The following is a 21,467-nucleotide window of genomic DNA, read 5'->3' on the forward strand; positions in this document are numbered from 1 at the left end:
TGTAGAAGCCAAATAAACTTTAAAATGTAGACATATGTATGTTTGCTCATAAGTATATTTTTCAGCAGATGTTTTTATTCCAACCTTTTTTTTTCCTGCCATCCTGTGACCTTCTTGAGCTGATTCTTAGTGTAGGGAAGCCAGGCCAGTTAGGGGGTGCAGGAGGAACATTGTGGTCATTGTAGGACAGAGCTTCTGTAGAAACCACATTCTAACCCCAAAACCAAATACACATACAAACCCATGTGTATTTGTATGGAAAAAGCTGCTGTTGTCACTTTTACTGTTAGAACAAAATAATTTTCATTATATAAACTATGTAAATGTGCCCGAGTGCAGAATATTAGAACAACTTTTCTTTGAAAGCATTAGCGGTTATCGCTTGCCCTTTTTGCTGCTTTATACTTTTAAAGAATTTATCCTTCTGCATGTAGCTTCAGGAAGAAAAAAATTGTCAGTGTTAAGTATTATCTTTGATGAAGAGAATAAAAAATAGTTCTTGCATGCCACATTTATAGAGGGATGTTGACAAACTATACATTTAGGGGAAGAATATCACGGTAATGAAGACTCTGGAAAATGTACTGTATGAGGAATGATTAAAGAGTTGGAGCATATTTGGCCTGAAAAAAAAAAAAAAACAGCAAAATTATAGCTGTTGTGAAAGATTCGCAGGGCTGTGCAGAGGAGGCGTTAGGTTTATTTCACAAACTTGAGCAGGCACAACCAGGACTGGCTCATGGATGTATTAGGTTTGTACCATCTCATTAAAAAGAAAAGCTTTCTAAAAGAGCAGTTTCAGTCCAGAACAGACTTCCATATGAAAGTAGCTAGTTCTCTGTTATAGTGAAAATGAAAAGTGTTCTTTATTAAGATAGACATTTTTGCAGTTGCCAACATGGACTAAGTCAGCTGTTATGGATCCTTTCAGTAGTCTCTGAGTTGCTTGAAAAAATGGACGGAATGAAAAGAGGAAAAGAAGAAATGGACAGAATGTCCATTTAATTAAATTTGTTCCCATAGCATCTCATTTTTATGTTGACATCTTAATGCTTGTAAATTGTTTTCTACCCTCCCCAAAAACATTTTTACATAGAATGTTTTTCTTGTTCCATTGAAATTTGTAGCTATTTCTGAATAAAGAGGACAAAGCAAACAGTTAAAGAATTAAACATCTTTATATAGGGGAAATTCTGAAGATTGCTATTTTAGAAAATAAAGAATCGGGCAGTGCTGTAACTCTTATGCTCCGTCAAAACTCCTAAGTACTTTCTGATTTGATGTTGTCACTTAAGTAGATTTTTGATTTAGTATTGCCTTTTGAAAGCTTTCTGTTAATCTTTTTTGATTAGAGGACTCTGACATCTTTAACATTGTAAATTGGAATAAGACTGCTGTCATCACTCAGTCATAAGAAGTCAGTAGAAATACCCATTACAGAGAGAAATCTAGAATAGATTTAAAAATGATTTCAGAAATTGTTGCGAAAAGCTTCTATTAAAAATATACCAATCTCATATGCCAGCAGTTGCTGATTTGAAAGAGCAAAGCTAGGTAAAGGACCCCTTTATTAATCTTTTTTTTTAATTTTTTTATATCCTTTTATTTATCCGTGGTTTACTATATCCCTTCTTTCTTCAGAATTACTTCAGAATTAATTCCTGAGATTCTGCTAAATTTTTATTTATTTATTTATTTATTTTCTACCTTAATAGTAACAATAATATTTTTATTGATCATAATGATGTGCCCAGGCACTGTGATAGATGCCTCATTACTATAGTTTTAATTGTTACAGTGGTCCCAAAGACAGGTACTATTACGGTAAATCAAAAGACTCATGCTCAGGGAGGTTGTGTCTTATCCACACTCAAATAGCTCACAAGTGACAGAGCCATTTAAAGCCAGATTTTTCTTAAAGCCCAGCTCTTTCAGCTCCATGAGTTTTTGCCTTTGGGTAGACAGGAAAGTTAGAGTCTTTCTCATCAAATACCTCGCCACACTCCTGAATTTCTTTTGAATGAGAGAAAAATTCTATCACATGTGCTTCTCTGACTCTGGTCCTAGACATTAGTTTGCCTTGTGTTTTAGTGACCATCCCTGTTGAAGTGTCTACCACTATCACAAGTACATGGGACCTTTGGAGAGATTTAAGCTGGAAAGGAAGTTTCTCTCCAATTTGAGCTTTGATTGTCCATAAGAAAAGAAGAGAGATGAGACCTTATCTCTTGATTCAGGTCCTCCAAGGACTAGAATTTAACAGAGCTTTTATACTATTTTGATGGAAATGTTTTTAAAGTACATTGTAATGTGGACCTGCTCTGTACCTGCCATGTTCGGAACATAGTTTAAATATTTGTTGTGAAAAATCCGCTCATCACATCGTTACAGTGATGATCCGAAAGTTGACTGAAATGTAACCAACACTGTCCACCAAGTACTCACATGCCCTTGCTTCTGAGGTCTTGTTTCTTTGTGTCCTGTTTTTAGATATCCGCTTTTGCTGCTATACTACTTCTTCTCCCCATTACTCATAATTATTTTATCCTAAGCTGCTGTGGGATAGAAAAATCAAAATAATTAGAGGTTGCTCAAATAAAAGTTAATTTGAGTTTGAATGAGACTCGAGGGGATCTCTTGTGAGCAAATATATTGAGCTTTAGTGCACAAACTTTGTTACATATTTTAACTTTCATCGGACAGGTGACATTGCCAAATAAGTGCCATTGTGTCTAACAGCAAATGTTTTTGTACTTTTTTTAAACAGAGAAGAAGATACAGAAAATGAAAATGAAAAGAAAATTTGGTACTATAGTACAAAAGTCCAGCTTGCAGAATTAATTGACTGTCTAGACAAAGATTATTGGGAAGCAGAACTCTGCAAAATTCTGGAAGAAATGCGTGAAGAAATCCACCGGCATATGGACATAACTGAAGACTTGACCAATAAGGCTCGGGGCAGTAATAAATCCTTTCTGGCGGCAGCTAATGGTGAGAAGGAAATTTTTCATTTTAATTTTTGTTAAATTTGAGACAAACTCTTGGTATGAAATTACTACAAAATTTGAAAATATATATTTCAAGCGTGTATATTTTACTTGAGTTCTCCGTATTACATTTTGCCAAGAGAACCTCTTTAATCTCAACCTAAGTGAGAGGTGCTATACATGTTAGTGTTTAGTATCTCGCCCCGTCTGGTCATTACTACTGTCCCCCAAAGTGCTTATTTGTTTCTTTAATTCAAGTATCTTATTAAACCTTTTTGGGAGTCCTATTTTTAATTATGAGAAGTGGTATTTTTTAAAATTTACTCTTTGCTTTATTTATTTTCCATTTGTTTTAGTTTAATAAACATTCCTTTAGTTGAACAACCTCTACACACAAAATAGATGTTTAAAATATTTGAATGGAAAGAGATTTAGATCTCAAGAGGTTTTATGAGTCTGCCACATGTTTTCTGGAAATCATTTAACTGAGCCTTTTAAGGCCCCTGATGGCTGCGGCCAGATGGAAAGCTTTATTTTTTTAATAAAACTTTGAGTTTTAGAATGTTTTTAGAGTTGCAGAAGAGTTGCCAGGGTAGTACAGACTTCCACATACCCTGTACCACGATTCCCGTTGACATCTTATGTTACTGCGATGCTTTTGTCGTAACTAACGAACCAGTGTTGATCCGTTGTAGTAACTACAATCTATACTTTATTCAGATTTCTTTAGTATTTATCAAATGGTGCGTCTCTGTCTCATGACTCGGTCCACGACATCCCATTATGTTTAGTTATATCTCTTTAGGTTCCTCTAGACTGTCGCAGTTTCTCAGTCTTTCCTTATTTTGGATGACTTTGACAGATTTGAGGAGTACTGGTCAGATATTTAGTAGAATGCCCTTAATATGGTTTTGTCACATGTTCTTCTCATAGTTAGCCTGGGGTAATGCATTTTGGGGAGGAAGACCACAGAGGTGAAGTGCCATTGTCGTCATCATATCAGTACATGCTGTCAACTTGACTTACCACTGATGATGTTGACCTTGATCGGCTGGTTGAGGTAGTGTTTGTCAGGTTTCTACATTATAAAATTATTCCTCCCACTCATTCTGTGCTTTTGGGAAGACAGTCACTGTGCACAGCCCACACTTACAGGTTAAGGTATTATGTTTCACCTCCTTGAGGGAACAGATATTTACATAAATTATTTGGAGTTTTTCTGCACAGGATATCTGTCTCTCCTCCATTTATTTATTCAATCATTTATTTATGTCAGTATATACTCATGGATATTTCTTTTATACTTTGGGTTATATTTCAGTTGCTACTTTATTTTGTTACTTAACTTTTTGCTTTTAAAAAATCCTTTGCTTTTTAAAAGATAATAAGATGCACACGATAATTTGTAGAAATTACTGTCATAATCCCCAGTTTCACCTTTCTTTTCTGAGACAACCATTATTATCATTTTAAGAAATCCTGCCAGATACACTCTGTGCATGTTTAATAAGTATCACCTATGTTTTCTAATAGTACCTTTTAATCAACATAGATAAAATGATCGATAAGACTCTGAAAGTACACTTCAACTGCCTGGTTCCTGCTCTTCTACATACGTTATCTACTAAACATACATGCCTATTAACTTTCCCCATTTTCCGTTTTCTTAAAATAGATTTTGCATTTAATAAGCTTGTTTAATTCAGCTATATACAAGCTTATTCTCACACACTCTGCATTAATAGTCTCTTGAATTTATGAATATTTTTGGAGAGGAAGTTTTATTAATTTCAATTTGGTTACCTCCCCTCATAATTTCCTTTCATGAATCATGGCATTAAAATGGACAAATAAATCCGTTTTTACTTTTTTGCATTCTCAGCTTTTAGTACAATAATAAAAAAACATGTCCAGTCCCCTAAAAAGCAATATGAAGTGTATTTTTATCAAGTACGTTGAAATAGAAATATTTTCTAGAGTTTTTTGTGTACAAATTGTATGCATAGTATCATCTTAATAAAGAACAAAACCAAAATAGGAATGGATAATTAAAACATTCAGTGGTCTGATTTAAGGGAATGTAAAAAACTAAAAATGTTCAGTATAGAGGAATTAGTTAATTCCATTATGGATTATCATGTGATAGAACACTGTATATTGGAGAATTATATAAGGTACCATGCAAAAACAGTAACTGAGTCTTTAAGGTACTTAAATTCTCTTCTTTTAAATAACCAATTGGGTAAATAGACCAGCCTTTATTATTAAAAAATAACCAGTTAGCATAGTAGGATTATAGTTGGTTTCCTTTTTATATTTTTCAGATTTCCTGCGAGCATGTTTCTGTGTAATTCGGCATGCAGTGTACTTTTAAATATTAGTTAAACCTTTTGTAGTAATCAAGAACAGCAGAGAGAGCTTTGAGTGGTAGGCCACAGTGTGTTCTTAGAAAGTTGGATGGCCAGACTTGTGGGCTGCCTGCCTTGCGCCCTGCAGTTACCCTCCTAGTACAACGTGGAGTGCATTTAATTAAGGTAACTGCACCTTGGATTTAATGGTGAGATCTAGACGAAAAGTGACTTTTCTTTCTTTTTTCCCCTCCTCCCCCTCCTCTTTTGCTAAGGTGCAAGCAACCTGGTACTAAAGGAGGAGGAATTCACAGGTTGAAAATTGATGGGGAAGAGAAAGGGAAACTAACATTTTTGTATACTTCCTGTAGGCCAGGTGTTCAACTAGATGTTTTATAAGCCTTAAGTCCTCTCAGCAGTGTTGTAAGAAGTGTACTGGCAATGGGTTAAACATTCAGATAGAAGAATTCCCCATTAAAAACTGGTCTGCCACTGTTACCTTAGTTTGCTCTCTCTGGGAAACAAAGTCTTGGCTATGATAGTTATTTTAGGAGCATGCAGCCCCAGGTAAATACCCAAAATAATGCCTAGTGGTGGTCTTCAACTTGGAATTTTATGAGATGAAAACAACAGAAACTACCGAGGTTCTGAAATAGCCAGGAATAATTTGCAGAATCATAGCCTGTCCTAATGACTTGACATTTTTAATTTCTCGAATAGCATAAATCCTTTCAAATTTAGAACCATCAGGTTTTTATATACATGTTATGTCCACTTTTGGAGAATTTAATTATACTTTTGGTTGTTGAATTTTTTTTTTCTTTTTTCCTTTTATGAAAATTTTCAAATATACAGAAAGGTCAAAAGAATTATACAGTAAATACGGGCCCATCATTTAGAATCCACAGTTTACTATATATTTGTAACTGTAAATGGTATACTAAATTTGTCTTATTGTATACCTTATGGTAATTGTGTTTTGTAATGCTTTATTTTGCTTGTTTGAAGGAAGTTTATTTTTGGAATGAATTTTTCTAAGAGACTTACTGACGTCTGGTAGGTTAATTCTTTCAGCTTAGTTTTGAAATATTCCTGCAAGGCATAGAATGTATGTGTTTTTAAAATATGTGTGTTATATAGATCAGATACAACCTAAACTGATGATTTTTCTTTCATCTTTTAATGTTTTTCTCTTCTAACTTTTTTTGGTCTGTTTTTCTAATGGCTGTGCGTATCATCGTTTTTTAAACCAGAAACAAACACATCCAGACTGATAAATATAGATGTGCTTGATAGAGTGGTAACAAATAGAATATTTGAAATTAGAACCATTATAGAAAATCAGCGATCTGTGGTCATTCTACTTGTGATTGTTATAGATTTGTTTTTAATGTTTGATTCTTATTAACTGGCACTACAGAAATTGGAAAGAATTACTACAGTTTGGTTAGGACTATCTAGCAGTAGAAGAGCAGGGTGAAGCTGTGTTTGAAAAAAAAAAAACTATGGCTCTAAGAAAAGCAGATAATTTTCTAAATAAAAAATTCTTTTAAAAAGAATGATTTGTGGTACTTCCATCGATAAGTTTAGTGTGCTTAACAAGAGTAAATGCAGCTAGTGTAAATCAGAACTGCAAGTAGCATGTGTAGATAGGTAAAGAGGTGAAAGAAAGTCATGTAAAAAGGGATCCTGGGATGACTTGGGTGATGAGGACAGAAAATAATGCCAGTTGGAATTACTTTCATTTGAGTCGTTGTCTTGTAGCTGTCTTAGATCTTCAGTGGCTCCAAATTTTTATAGGAATTAGTAGAGGAGGTGAGAGAGGGTGTGAGGAATTAACTCCGGCCAGCTCAACTGTAAGTCACTTTATCAGAAAGGTCAGTATTTTCCAGTAATGACTTTACAAAGTTTTTCTAATCCTAGGAAACATTCTAGACATCTACAATTTAAGAAATAGTGATGAAAATGAAGTTAGAGAACACTTAAGGAAATTTTAAAAATCCAAAAAGAGGGACCGTGAGTGTATGGCAGTAAGAATGTTTCTTCCTCATCACAAACATTGTACTCAAGTTGGTAAATTTTTTTCTCATGGGTGTATGCAGTTTATCAATTCTGTAATTACTATGTATACTATTGTGGACCAAATAAGTACATGGTAGGTAATGAGAACCAGGTTTCTCCTGTCAGAGAAACAAGTTACAGAGAAGCAACAGGGCCGTGCTTGAATGAACCACACACACACAGATAGCTACAGAAATAATGTATGTGTATATGTACATGAGTTAGTATACATGCATTTCCTAGTTCTGTTGGATGAGAGAATATAAAAGCAGCGATACCCCAGTAGTAACAGGTACACCTAGCACCCAGATCATGGCTTCTGAATACTGTTCTCCGATTTAAAAGGACCAAGACCCCTTAGAGAAATGGTGGATTCTGGGGTGGAGGCAGGGAAAACATACAAGGTGAGCCTGGAGTATCTTGTAGTGCTGGAAAGTAAGGAAGTGCTAGATGAATGAATGAATGAGTGAATGATTGAGGTGTGATTAAAGGACACAGGATTCACCTGAAAAAGCTCTCTATGGCTAAAGCTTGAACAATCTGAGCAACAAAATAAAAGTGATAGTAATGGATCATAACCCAAAGAATAACCTGTGGTCTGTACCATGTCGTAGTTTCACTGCTCAAGGATTAGAGCCCTTAGGGATTTAGTGATCTTCAGAAAAGTTATGGGACTGCAGAGAGAAATGTTTCCAAATGGACCTCTGTTTTCTCATTTTACAGTGAACTGAAGGTTAGGTAGCTTGCCCAGGGTCACACAGCTAATTCAAGTCCTGTCTGCACTAGGTCAGTGGGTCTGAAGGTTTTGATCACTGTACCGTGCTGCCCAGACTGTGGGTCTATGTCAGCTTACGATTTTTCTCATATGGGAGAGCATGTGACAGTGATCTATAATCAAGTCTCAGTTTCAAAAGGTAGATTAATGGTTTTACAGAGAAAGAACTTATAATTAACATGTATTTTCTAGAAGTTAAGATAACCAAATTGGTTGAGTTCTCTACATATCAAAATTTTATTGGTAATCTTGATCCATATTCATAATTTTAATACTTTTTAACATTTAACTTTAATAACTTGAAACTCTTACATGGCACTTGTAGTACTTTTGTATTTGGTATATATGGAAACAAAATTTTTTATTTGTTTTTATTATAGAAGAAATTTTGGAATCCATTAAAGCCAAAAAGGGAGAGATTGATGTTGTTAAAAGCCCAGAAGAAATAGAAAAGGACAACAGTGAGACTGAGAATAACCCCAAAGATGCTGAGAAAAGCAGAGAGGAGTTTGAAGACCAGTCCCTTGAAAAAGACAGCGACGACAAAGCACCAGAAGATGATCCTGAGCAAGGAAAATCTGAGGGTAAAAAATTACTTGGTTAAAAAGAAATAGTTCATCAATGTTATTTATAAAACCTCCAGTTTTACTTGCAAATGAAAATAGATCTTTTTTATTACAAGCAACTATTTAATTTTTTATTTCTAAAGAGTGAAGATACGCTTTTCCCTTGTAACATACAGTCATTGTAATGCGTTTTATGTCTTGACGGATTTCTATGATGGTATACCCATGTCTCTATTTATACTTTGTAATAAGGTGCCATTTCCCTGTGAGATTTGTTAGCAAAAAATCACTATTTTTATACTAGAATGTCCACTTTTGTATATGATAAAATATGTTCATTTTTATATTACTTAAACATTCTTAACATGTTTAATATTCTTAAATACTCTGGATTGCCTACTGCAGAAATATCTCAGAATCTAATTTCTTCAAAATGGCCATCAAATAAAAGTAGGGTTTTTTGGTGATCGTTCATTTTTAGTAGTGGATTGAATGTGGCCATATGTCCTAAAGCAATTTTAAAGAATATCTTTAAAGTTTTGTTGTGCATTTTACTGTAGAGCCAACAGAAGTTGGGGATAAAGGTAACTCTGTGTCAGCAAATCTTGGCGACAACACAACACATGCTTCTTCAGAAGAGACTAGTCCCTCTGAAGGGAAGAGTCCCGTGGGGTGTTTCTCAGAAACCCATGATAGCAGCAACATGGCAGAGAAGAAGGTGGCATCTGAGCTCCCCCCGGATGTGCCAGGTACAGAGGGCAGTGTATCAATCAATGCCTCTGTAATGGGGGGAATCCTTCCCTTTCGTAGTAAAAGCTGAATGTCACCTAAAACTTAAAGTATGTGTTCATTCATGCTGCTTGCTTACCTAAGTGCCATCCTTGATTGCTAAATTGTCACCTAACATTTGGAGTTTGACAAATGTTCTTGCAGTTAGTGCTTGAAACTCATCATAATCGTCATGCTTTTCAAAGTTTATTTAGCTGTTTTTGTCTAATAGACTTAATTGTATATTTTATCACCAGACCGTAGTGGCAGATATTTTGATTTTAAGTACTTACATACTAATGGCTCAGTGTTGAATGATTTGATCATTCTTATTCTCTATGTGCTAACAGAATAATTTTATGTTTGCATGTGCTCATGTAGTTTTTTTCTAACATTTCAAACTATAATATCATAATAGAAAACCACTGTCACAAAACATTTTTGTAAGATGTATTCGATATAAAAATGTAAGTTAATCAGTAATTCATATTATATGCTTTTAAAATTAAAGTTCACTTAAAATAAGTTACATAGCACCTCGAAATGTCATTATGCCTTTTCTTTTGCCATTTTTAAAAATGAAAAAAATTATTATAAGAACTATTTATATTTTTTGGAAATCAAATTAGAAAATTTAGTTGAGCAAACAAGAACATAAACCCTGGAAGTACCATTAAAAGTCAAAAATTATAGTTAATACCTTGATGAAAATCATGACAGATTTTTTTCTGTGTATTGTAAGAATATCACATAATCTCCTCCTCCCCGCCCCCCACACCTTTATTTTAGTCATTCTGATAGGAATGTGGGGATATCTTATTCTGGTTTTAACTTGCAGTTCCCTGACGACTAAGAATGTCAAGCACCTTCGAGAGAGAGAGAGAGAGAGAGAGAGAGAGAGAGAGAGCGCGCGCGCGCGCGCGCGCGAGAGAGAGAGCGAGAGAGCGCGCAAGCATATATTTGTATGTGTATATAGGTCATTTAGTTATCTTCTTTTGTGAAGTGCCTTTGAGTTCCTTTGTTTTCTAGTAAGTGCTCTCTTTTTTGGTTTGTGGTTGTTTCATGGAGGAGGGTAAATTTAGTCCCTCTATCTTGACTAGAAGCAGACATTCCTACGCTGATTTTTTAAAAAGTGTTAATCCATTCTTATATTCCTGGAAACTTAGTCACGATGTATTTCCATTCTTATATATTGCTGTATCCTATTTTGTTTGAGATTTTTCAAACTCCTTCCATGAGTGAGATTGACTTCCAGTTTTCTTTCTCTGATAATATCCATGTCAGGCTTTGGTGTCAAGATCATGCTGACCTCATAAACTGAGTTGGGACAAGTTCCCATTTTTCCTCTTGTTTGCAGGAGTTCTTGTGGGTTGGTATTATTTATTCTTTAAATATTTGCTGAAACCGTCTGGTCCTGAAATTTTCATTGTGGGAAAGTTATTAATTGTAGATTTCATTTTTGGGGTATATAGCGGGCTATTCATATTTTCTTTTTTCTACTATCAGTTTTAATAAGTTTTATTTTTCTAGGAATCCCTGATTCATTTAAATTTAAAATTTTATTGGCATAATAACATCCTACCTTTTTAATGTCTGCAGGATCTATAGTGATGTTCACTTTTTTCAACCCAGAAATTGGTTCTCTCTTCTCGATCAGCATTTCACAGGACTGTTAACAATTTTTATTAGTCTTTAAAAAAAAAAAAACTTTTGGCTTCGTTGACTCCTTCTCTATTGAATGTTTTCTCTAATTTATTTCTTATTTTTATTATATTCTTTCATTTTTGCATTTTTGTGGATCCCCTCCGATTTTTTTAAAGCCATTTTATCAAGTTATAATTGAAATACAAAAAGCTGTATGTATTTAAGACATACAACTTGATGAGTTTGGGGATAAATATACACCCATGAAACCATTACTGCAATCTATGGCTTAAACATATCCATCACCTCCAAAAGTTTCTTAAATCGTCTTTATTATTTTTTCTCCTAACTTCTTAAGATGGATGCTTAGATGATTTTTAGTTTTTCTTTTTTCTACGTCTGCTGTCAAGACTATGTGTTTTCCCCTCTGTGTACTGCTGCTGCTGCATCTCACAAATTTTTTATGTTATATTGTCTTTATCATTCAGTTTAAAATATTTTCTAATTTCCATTATATATTTTTTTAACCCATCATTTATATGGAAGTATATTGCATAATACCCAAACATTTGGAGATTTTCTAGTTACTTTTTTGTTATGTCTAGTTTAACCTATTGTAGTTAGAGAACATTCTGTGCATGTTTTATGTACTTTAAGATTTGTTTAGGCTTGTTTTATGGTGCAGCATTTATTAATGTTGATATATGTCCCATGTACACTAGAAGAGGATATGTATTTTTAGTTGTTGGGTGCAGTCTAGGACAATTAGGTCAGGGTTTCTTATTGTGTTATTCAAATCTCTGTCCTTTCTATGTTTTTTTCCTTCTCTGCAAGATACTTATAAATTATTTCTATTTACTGTGGCGTTGCCTTTTTTTTTTTTTAATTTTTTCAGTTTTTACATTATGTAATTTGAGGCTGTGTTATTAGATGCACATAATTTTTATATTTTCTTGTTGCATTAACTTTGTCATTGTGAAATGTTCTCTATTTTTAATCATATTTTTAAGCTACAGTAGCTTTTATTGTATATGTTTTATTGTATATCTTTTCTGAAATAGAAAAATTTTGAAAAATAATCTGAGGATTTAAAATCTCTTTAGAAATACATCTACATTAGAATTTCTTTAGGAATATATATATGTATATTATTTCAAGCTGTACCTTGTCAAGTCTTGTCAGGTGACTCATTTTCATGTGATAGATAACATGCAAAAAAATTACAAATTTGCGGTCTAAAAATCTGTAGAAGTGAGAACGTAAGAAAAATGGGCAGATTTTTCATGATTTGATACTGGGTATGATTAGTAATCAGAAAGATTTTATGTGGTTAAGACTGAAGATTAAACTGGAAATTTGGGCCATATTTGGGAAAGATTGGTAGATATCACATTTAAAGTTTATGTCTTAATACCTTGGATTTTTTCCCCTGTGTCTGTGTTCCAGACATTTCACATAAGTTCATGAAAATGGTTTAATGTTGCCAAAAACGACCCCTATAGCAAGTATGCTGTTTTGTATTCTTTATAGTTTCTTTGTAGTTAACAGAAAGCTCAGTTTCACAATGAAACTTTTATCATGGATTTTAGATTAGAAACATTTTGTACCGGAATGTCAGTTTTTAAATTTGAAGGGGAAAAAGGAACACATGTCTTTCTAGCATCTTAAGCTCAAATCCACTGTTGAGAATTTGTAATCAAATGTATAATGCAGACATTTGTTTTGCCTCTAGATTTAATACTTGGGATTAGGAAAATAACAGTAGTAGATAAAACTTTATTTCCTGAGCTGCTTATAATTGCTTTGAAAATATTTCCATGACTATATCGAAACTTTTAACATCTATAAAATATTCTTTTGTTTCTTATTATTTTTAATGTGTTTTGTTTTAGTTTCTAGTCATATGCATTCTGATTATTTTACCTCATTTTTTTCCTTTAAAAAAATTTTCTCTTTTACCATTAGTTGGAAGTTATTTTTTTCTCTTTGTAGTTTTTTGCTTAGAATTTTTTTAAAAAGACTTTAGTGTTTATGTTCAGAAGTCGAAGAACAAGATCTATATATAATTTTGGTTTGAGGGACAACTACAAAAATATTCCTCTTGTTAGTCATTTACAGTGTTTGTCATGTGTAATGATAATAGTATTGTAAATATCAGAACCGATACTATTTGTTGTAGGGTTAGAACTTTTGCACTGTGAGGATTAAAATGTATGTGTTGGTAGTTAATATACCTTCTTTGTGGTATTTTGAAGCAAATGCTTGAGATTTCTGTAATCCTGTAGTTTAATGCAGTTAAAGAGGTGAAGAGTTTTAGAACCATTATTTAAAAAAAAAATTTCAGTATTTACAACTGGAGGAAAACACTGTTTCCACTTAATGCAAATTTACTAGGGACAGATGAACAGAAAACCTATACACTATGAGTTTATGCTCGTCCTCAGCTCATTAATACCTTAAAAGTTTAGAAGGATAGAATCTGAACTCAGTTTGCTTTTAGAGGGTTAATGGTATTTTTAGATCAGAATACCTGGGTAGGGGATTGATTGCCTCTTATGAAGTACCATTATCTTCCTAATAGCAGAGAGCACACTCTATAAAGTATTTTAAGATGTATATAATATGGTGATTTGACTCTTTCATTTGTTCTGTATTTTTTTAACTAGAACTTTTCTTCAAAGAAGTTTTTCTCATTAAGACTCTTTGAATACATTGAAATACACACACACATACACACACACACACACGAATCTGAATCTCTTAAGTTCCTACCCCAGAATTATTTTTTTGATTAAAACCAAACTTGAGTATGTTACGTACTGAAAAAGTTTTTATGGACTGGTCTAGAACCTAATTACTTTTTCTAATATTTTTTTAAGAAAATGTACTCTGAACTCTGAGCTCATAAATGAGGGAAGATCTTTATATACTATTTCATTAATTGAATAAATGATTTTTAGACTATCATAAATTAGGTATACTGTACTTTACAAATCTAGATCTACAGCTGTAAAAGGAATGATTAGTGAGGAATCTGTTACTTGTGTGAGATTTCTTTTCTTCCAGTTACATGTGTTTTCCCAGGAAGTAGTTGATTATATTACTGGTTTGTAGCTTTGTAGGTGTAAGTTTTCTTTAAAAAAAATTTTTTTTAGATCATTTTATTTATTTTTAAGTTTTTAAAATTTTTTAGGCCAGGCAATCCTTGGTTGACCTCACAGATTGCAAGGACCTTGTTAGCTGACAATCTCTTAATTTTTTATTTTTTATGCCTATAGCACCTGGTCTTCCTAGGTGGTCTCCCATCCAAGTACTAACCAGGCCCGACCCTACTTAGCTTCCGACATCAGACGGGATCTGGCTTTTTCAGGGTGGCATGGCCATAGACAGTAGGTATAAGTGTTAAATTTGCCATTTTTAACTTTCATATAAAATTTTTTATTATGAAAAATTTCAAATATACACAGAAGTTAAGAAAGTAGTATAATGGACCCCTGCCCCATATATCTAACACTTAGATTTAAAAATTATCAAGATTTAGTTATACTTGCTTCACACATTTTTTTTTAACCTCCTTTTCCTTTCTTTTTTTTTTTTTTTTTGCCTCAAATTAAAAATCTCCCTTTGATTCAAGAGGTATAGTATTAGATAAGTCATAGTCTTTAGTTAATTGCATTTATCATTGGTCATTGTGTGTAGTCTCTTTTAATTTATTCATCCAGGTTTAACATTATCTTTGATAATGAAATAAACATCTAGGAACCTATTACCCAAAACAAAAAGCTAAGTGCTGCTTTGAAATTAACCTGCATCTAACCATCTCCCCAGTCCCAGCCCCCGCTCCCTCTCTCCTACCCGAAGTGATTGTCAGCACTGAATCCTTTGTTCACTAATATCTTTCCTTCTTGTCAGGGAAACCCAGTAGAATAAGATTGTTGATACCTGAGGTCAAAGATGTATAACTCACATAACTCTTGCTTCATTGAGTTGATCTACATGATTTTCTAAAAATTATATGTTTTTGTTATTTTAAATTTTATAGCAAGTGTGTTGTGTGAAGTATATCTTATTAAGTGTATTGTGTTAAGTATAACTTTTTGGAACTTAACTTCACTTTGTCATATTACTAATATGTATATTGCTGGAGTTCTTTCATATTAACTGCATTATAATATTCCTCTGTGTAACTGTATTATAGTTTCTTTATACTCTTTCCTGTTGATGTGGATTTGGGTTATTTCCCACTCAGTATTTTAAAGCAAATTTCAAACATCATGTTATGTCAACCCTGTATACATCTCTAAAGAATATGGACATTTTCTTACATAATTACAGTGCCATGATCATTTTAATAAAATTAACAATTCCTTAGTTATCCAGTCAATTTAAATTTCCTCACTTAAAAGTTTTTTTTAACATTTGCTGTATCTGAAATAACTCCAAATAAGTTCCCCATGTAACATAATACTTGGTTTTATGTCTCCGGAGTTTCTTAATCTAAAGTTTCTTGCACAGGCTGTTGACTTGTTGAAGAACTCTAGTATGTCCTTCCCTGTCATGTCCCACATCCAGGATTTATCTGTTTCCTTCCTCTTGATGTTATTTGTTACTGAAGCCTTGAGTAAATTCATTTTCAAGGATTTTTGGCAAGAATACTTAATAATTATCTGCTGAGTACCTCATGTCATTTTGCATCAAACACCTCATGATGTCTGTTTGTTCCACCTTTACAAATGCTAAGATTGATCATTGAGTTCAGGTGTTAACATTGTAAAGTTCCCTGTTAATGTCTCAGTTGATGATCTTTCCAGAATCAGTTATCTCTTTGGAGGTTATAATATGGTGATTTCTGATTCTATCATTTGTTCTGTATTTTTTTAACTAGAATTTTTCTGTAAAGAAGTTTTCCTCATTAACTAAGGCTCTTTGAATATATTGAAATATAGTTAGAGCAAGAATAAATGCTTAATTATTTTTACTAAATTCTAATTTTCAGAATCAGGAGTTGGTGTCCAGTTACTTTCAGTGGTGACTTACGAGTAATGGACTTTGGAGAGAAGGGCGTGGCTTTCTCATTTTAGGTGTCTGTTTGAACTCATGTGTCTGCATGTATTCAATTTGTTTCAGACAGTTGTAGTTATTTATTTTGCTTATATTGACAGCAGAGCCCCTTCACATTGGTTTTTGAGTGCTTTTACCATGACCCTGTAGTCTTAGATAGCTTCCTTGGTTTTTTGGCAGAATAAGACAGCTGAAGTTGTTTTTTTTTTTTTTTTTCTTCTCCCATTTTCTACCCCAGACCTGAAATCAGTCATTCCTCCAAGAAACCCTGTTTTCTTTTAGTGGGAGAATGATATTTAGAGATCATAATCTGGGCCTGGGTATACTTATTGCTCTTGGGCTCTCACTGCCTCTAGGCTTCTTTGGTGGGTAATGTTAGGGAATACCTGTTTTTAAAAAGAAAAAGACAATTCCTATTGACATTTCAGATTTAAATTGAGGATTGCATATTAGTTTCTTTGTTTTTACACTTGTTTTTCTTTTCCCTTACACTGAAAGCGTTAGTTCTTAACAACAGTACCTTATATATGTTCTTTATCCTGATACAGATGTCTATTAATAATATTATTAATATTCTGATGTGCATTAACACAGTAATAAGAAATTATTTTATAGGTTGTAGTAATTTCATATAACCAATATTACTGCTTATATTAAGACTGCTGAATGGCATTAAAGGATTTTTGCAGTTCTTTATTCTTATACCATATTTCCAGTAAGGACTTAACAGTCAAAGTACTGTGTTCCAGAGTCACTTGAAATGATTTTTCTCTTTGTGCGGTTATGCTAACAACTTGATATACAGTTAGGTTTATTTGTTTCAGTTTGTTTTCAGTTTTTAGGGGTTGCATTTCTAATTTTAATTTTTTACATGATTCCAAAGTTTATGTAACTATATGTGTGCAGAGAACTTTCACTTTCATTCTTCTCTGGGTAACCAGATCCTTCCTTTTCCTTATAGGTAGCCATTTTTATTAATGTTTGGCTATTCTTTTAGTGAGGTGGGGGTTTTTTTTGTAAATAAAAGCAAAATATGTTCATAAATTTATATTTCTTTCCCTTTCTTACACAAAAGTTAGCATACTATAAGTACCGTTCTGAACTTTTATTTTTATATTTAATCTTGAGATCATGTCATATGGATATAGTGATTTTTTTTTTCAGTTCTTTTTATGGTGCATGATATTTCATTGTGTATGTCATCTTTTATTAAACAAGTGTCCTATTGATGGACATTTGTTTGTTTCCGCCATTATAAATAATGCTGCAATGAATAACTCTGTAAATAAGTAATTTAGTATTTTTGCCAGTGTTTTTGAGATAGGTTTCTGGATATCGGAATGCTAGGTTAAGAGTGTAATTTTTCTAGATGTTGTCAGTTTCCTTTTACCCACTTTGCACCAATTTGCATTCCCATAGCAATGTGTAGGGGATGCCAGTTAACCCACTGCCTCTCCACCTGAGTGTATGGTGAGACTTGGATTTTTGCCAGTCTGATAGCTGAGTAGTTGTTTCTCTATGTAGTTTTACTTTGCATTTCTCTTACTTTGAATTAAGTGAACATATTTCCATATGTTTAAAGGCCATTTTCATTTTTTTTGGTGACTGTTTATATAATTTTCCATTTTTCTATCAGATTTTTTTTTCCTCAAAAAAATTTAGAAGCTCATTATACAGTAGAGATAGCCTTTGCGATATACTGTCAACCACTTGTTAATTTAGGTGATTGATTTAAAGAGTATCTTAATAGTGACCAAGTGAAATACAGAGTGAGGCTTTTAATTTCTGAACTACCATGGGGAGACGTAGGTTTTTTTAGTTCATAGTAGTGTTCATTTTGATATACTTTCAGAAAGCATACTCTTAGTGATACTATTAAATTGTTCTTAAAATTAGTAATCCCTAGGCATTACCTTTTAGTTAATTTGGGGGCACAGAATTCAGGCAGAAAACTTTAGAGATAAAGAATCTTGTTTAATTCTGTTTCTGATACTCCTTGAATACTTTTTGAAAAGTAGTATGAATTTCAGATTTTGAGGGATTACCTCAAAATCACTTCTGCAGTATCTGGTACAGTGTAAGTTTTGTGAGATAGTTACATTCTTTTATTGTTCTTCAGCTCTGGGGTATCTGAAAAATTGTCTGCTTTGCACTATAGACTAAGATGATAAAAGTCTGAGTTAACAGACTGGGAGACTTAAAAAATAACTCATAGGGTGTTGACTATGAATTTTTTCATACATTGCATTATTCATACATCATGAGCAGCTTTTCTTTTTAAAATCCAGTTATATAATGCAGTCCTGAAACAATAAAATGTCTTTTGACAATTAGTTATTTTTGATGTGATTCTCAATTTAAACATCAGATATTCTATTTTTCTAGAAGAACCTAACAAGCCATGTGACAGCAGTAATACTAGTGCTACCACTACCTCCATTCAGCCTAATCTGGAAAACAGTAACAGCAGCAGTGAACTAAACTCTTCCCAGAGTGAATCTGCTAAGGCAGCTGATGATCCTGAAAATGGAGAAAGAGAGTCTCATACACCTGTCTCTGTTCACGAAGAGATAGGTAAGAATACACTTCATACATTAAAGCGAACTTTTTAATTTTTTAATTTTTAATTTTTTAAATACAAGTTCGATGGGGGTGGGAAGAGTAGATTTTCTTTTCTTTTTTCCTTTTTTTTTTTTTTAAACACTTGCACTTACTGTTTTTGTTTTAAAAAATACAGAAGCACACAGGAAAAATCGATCTTTTTCACATCCCCTCCCCAAAGGTAACCACCACCAACAGTTTGGTGTGTAACTTTACTTCTTTCTCCGTGCAGTTACATTAATGTATGTATGTTTACAAAAAGTTTTTTTTTTTTTTTTAATTTAAACAGGATCATTTTGCATGTATTGTTCTGCATCTTGCTTTTATTCACTCAGTAATACATGTAGTGAATCTTTTCATGTTATAAATTGAATTCATTCTTTTCTAACTGCTGCATGGTACTCCACAGTATGGATGATCCATAATTCATTTACTATTTCTTTATGAATGGACATTTAGGCTGTTAACTGATTTTTCATTATTACAAGTAGTGGTGCTTTTTAACATCCTCAACATAAATCTTTGTGTACTTACACAAGTATTTCTGGCAGTATAGAAAAGTAAGTGGAATTGCTGGGTCAAATGATAGGCACATTTAAAAACTAGTGATGCCTACTGTTTCATTGTACATTAAAAGGGATTTTTGCCAGTAATTTACATATATATGCATTTTTTCATACTCTCACCTAAATTCAAATCATTAGTCTTTCATATTTTTGTCACTAGTGAAAGTATTTCATTTAAAAATGTTCATATCCCTACTTTTAAGTGGTTGATTTCATGTGTTTATTCAGCTTTTCTGTGAATTGTTGCTTCATATTATTTGCTCATTTTTTCCTATTGACTTTTCATATTTTTCCTTAATGAGTTTTAGGAATGCTTTCTGTATTATGACTATTAAGCTTTTATTTTACATATATACTTACACAGCTTGTTTTTAACTCTTTTTATTATTTTGTACAGAAATTTTTAAATTTTATGTAGTTAAACTTAACAATCTTTTTCTTTAGGGTTTCTCTGGATTTTGTGTCTTACTAAAGAAGACCATCTCTATCCCAAGAATATATGTATATTTACAGTAATTTTATGTAATACTTCTATAACTTGGTTTTTAATCCTTCTGGAGTATAATTTTGTGTATGGTTATGATATGGAGATCTGTTTTAATTAGGACTTTTTCAAATGCAAGTGACCAAACCAGCTTAAACTAGCTTAAGTAAAAAGGGAATTTAATTATTCGTGTAACTGGAGTGTCCAGTCCATCATCAGGCATAACTGGACCCCCAGGTATCAAATCTTTCTCCTCTTCTCCTTGTTTCTCACCTTTTGGATCTGCATATGTTTGTGTGTTAACTTCATTCTCTCCTAATACAGGCAGGCTTTTTTCAAGTGACAGGGAAGATGGTATCAGTGGTTTATAGTCATATTTTCAAGGTCTGTGACCCAAAGACAAAGCCCCAGAGGAAGGAATATGAGTGACTTTTCTTGGACATATTGTTCCCACCCCCATGGCCAGGGCAGGCAAGGTACTATGATTGACAGCTTCAGCAAAAATATATGGTTGGAGTGGAGTCGGAATGGTTTTCCAAAAAAGAGAGATGCTGCAAAAACAGAAAATTGTAAATAACTACAATACCACCTTTCAGTAACTCAGCACAAACTTGTATATTCAAATTCAGAAATGCTTTTGCCTAACATAACGCAAAGATCTCACCCACAACTGAAAAATTTTTCAAAAACTTCTTTCTCAAAATTACATCGGATAATTGTAATTGTATCTGGGATTTCTGTGTGTTGTGCATTATTTTTGATTAGATCTGGATGTTGCTTATCTTGAACTCACAATCCATCAGCAAATTAAAAATTTAACTACCTGTAGCATTCATTATCCTGATTGTGGAGGATATTTTTTTATTAAATCTGGCTGCCGTTGGCTTTCTGGAAGGATGGCTATGGATGAGAAGTGAGAAGCATATGGGAAGATCTCCCTTCTGGAGTCTGTTCTGCTTTAGCAGCCTAGTTCTGGCTGGTCGTTGTCAGAGATGGGTTGCTGGGGATTGCTGTAAGTGTCAGTAATCATACATCCTAGTTTGGCAGGTTTGGACTTTTTTCTGGCAATGGGACTCCCTTATAGATTTGCTTGGTGATACCCAGTTAATACCTTATGCCCAGAAACTTGGTTCAAGGTTGGAGCTAAATCCCTCTACTTGCGTACTTTGTCTGGTTAGCAGACCAGTAGCCCTAGCCCGCAGGTGAATAAGGTCTGTCTAGGCTTCTGCCTCCTGACACAATTAAACAGCAGCTCTGCCAGGCTGCACGAGGTGATTTGGGTGAGGAGTGTTAGATAAGGACTTCCGCTCTCTGCCTGTTTTCCTTTCAGATCTTACCCTTGGGAATGAATTTTTTTGCCTCCTTTCCCTTATTTGCACTAAACTTAGCTAGTGGCAAAGATTGCTTCTCGGCACTGTTGGGTTGTTGGCTCTAAATTGAAGGGTTTCTTTTTTAAAGTGCTGCGCCATTCCCTTTTTGCTTTCTAGGAAGTCCAGCCTAGACCAGACAATGTATAAAGTCTTTATCGTAGGACTTTATATAGATGGTCCCAAGAAGTAGCCACCATAGATCAAAATCTTGGCATAAAACTCCAGCATGGGTAAAC

At 33.5% G+C, this 21,467-nt stretch overlaps 1 protein-coding gene and 1 pseudogene across 1 annotated transcript in view; one reads left to right on the plus strand and one right to left on the minus strand.

Moving 5' to 3' along the window:
* The window catches only part of BPTF (bromodomain PHD finger transcription factor), a 130,017-nt gene that overhangs the window by 38,185 nt on the left and 70,365 nt on the right, over positions 1-21,467 (plus strand). Inside the window, 4 exon segments of the mRNA XM_011368578.2 lie at positions 2,768-2,991; positions 8,552-8,755; positions 9,298-9,486; positions 18,596-18,784. Of these exon segments, the coding sequence (XP_011366880.1) occupies positions 2,768-2,991; positions 8,552-8,755; positions 9,298-9,486; positions 18,596-18,784 (806 nt within the window).
* On the minus strand, positions 14,419-14,537 carry LOC111744897 (annotated as a pseudogene).

This window comes from Pteropus vampyrus, unplaced genomic scaffold (genome assembly GCF_000151845.1).
Source record: "Pteropus vampyrus isolate Shadow unplaced genomic scaffold, Pvam_2.0 Scaffold143, whole genome shotgun sequence".
Classification (NCBI taxonomy): Eukaryota; Metazoa; Chordata; class Mammalia; order Chiroptera; family Pteropodidae; genus Pteropus; species Pteropus vampyrus.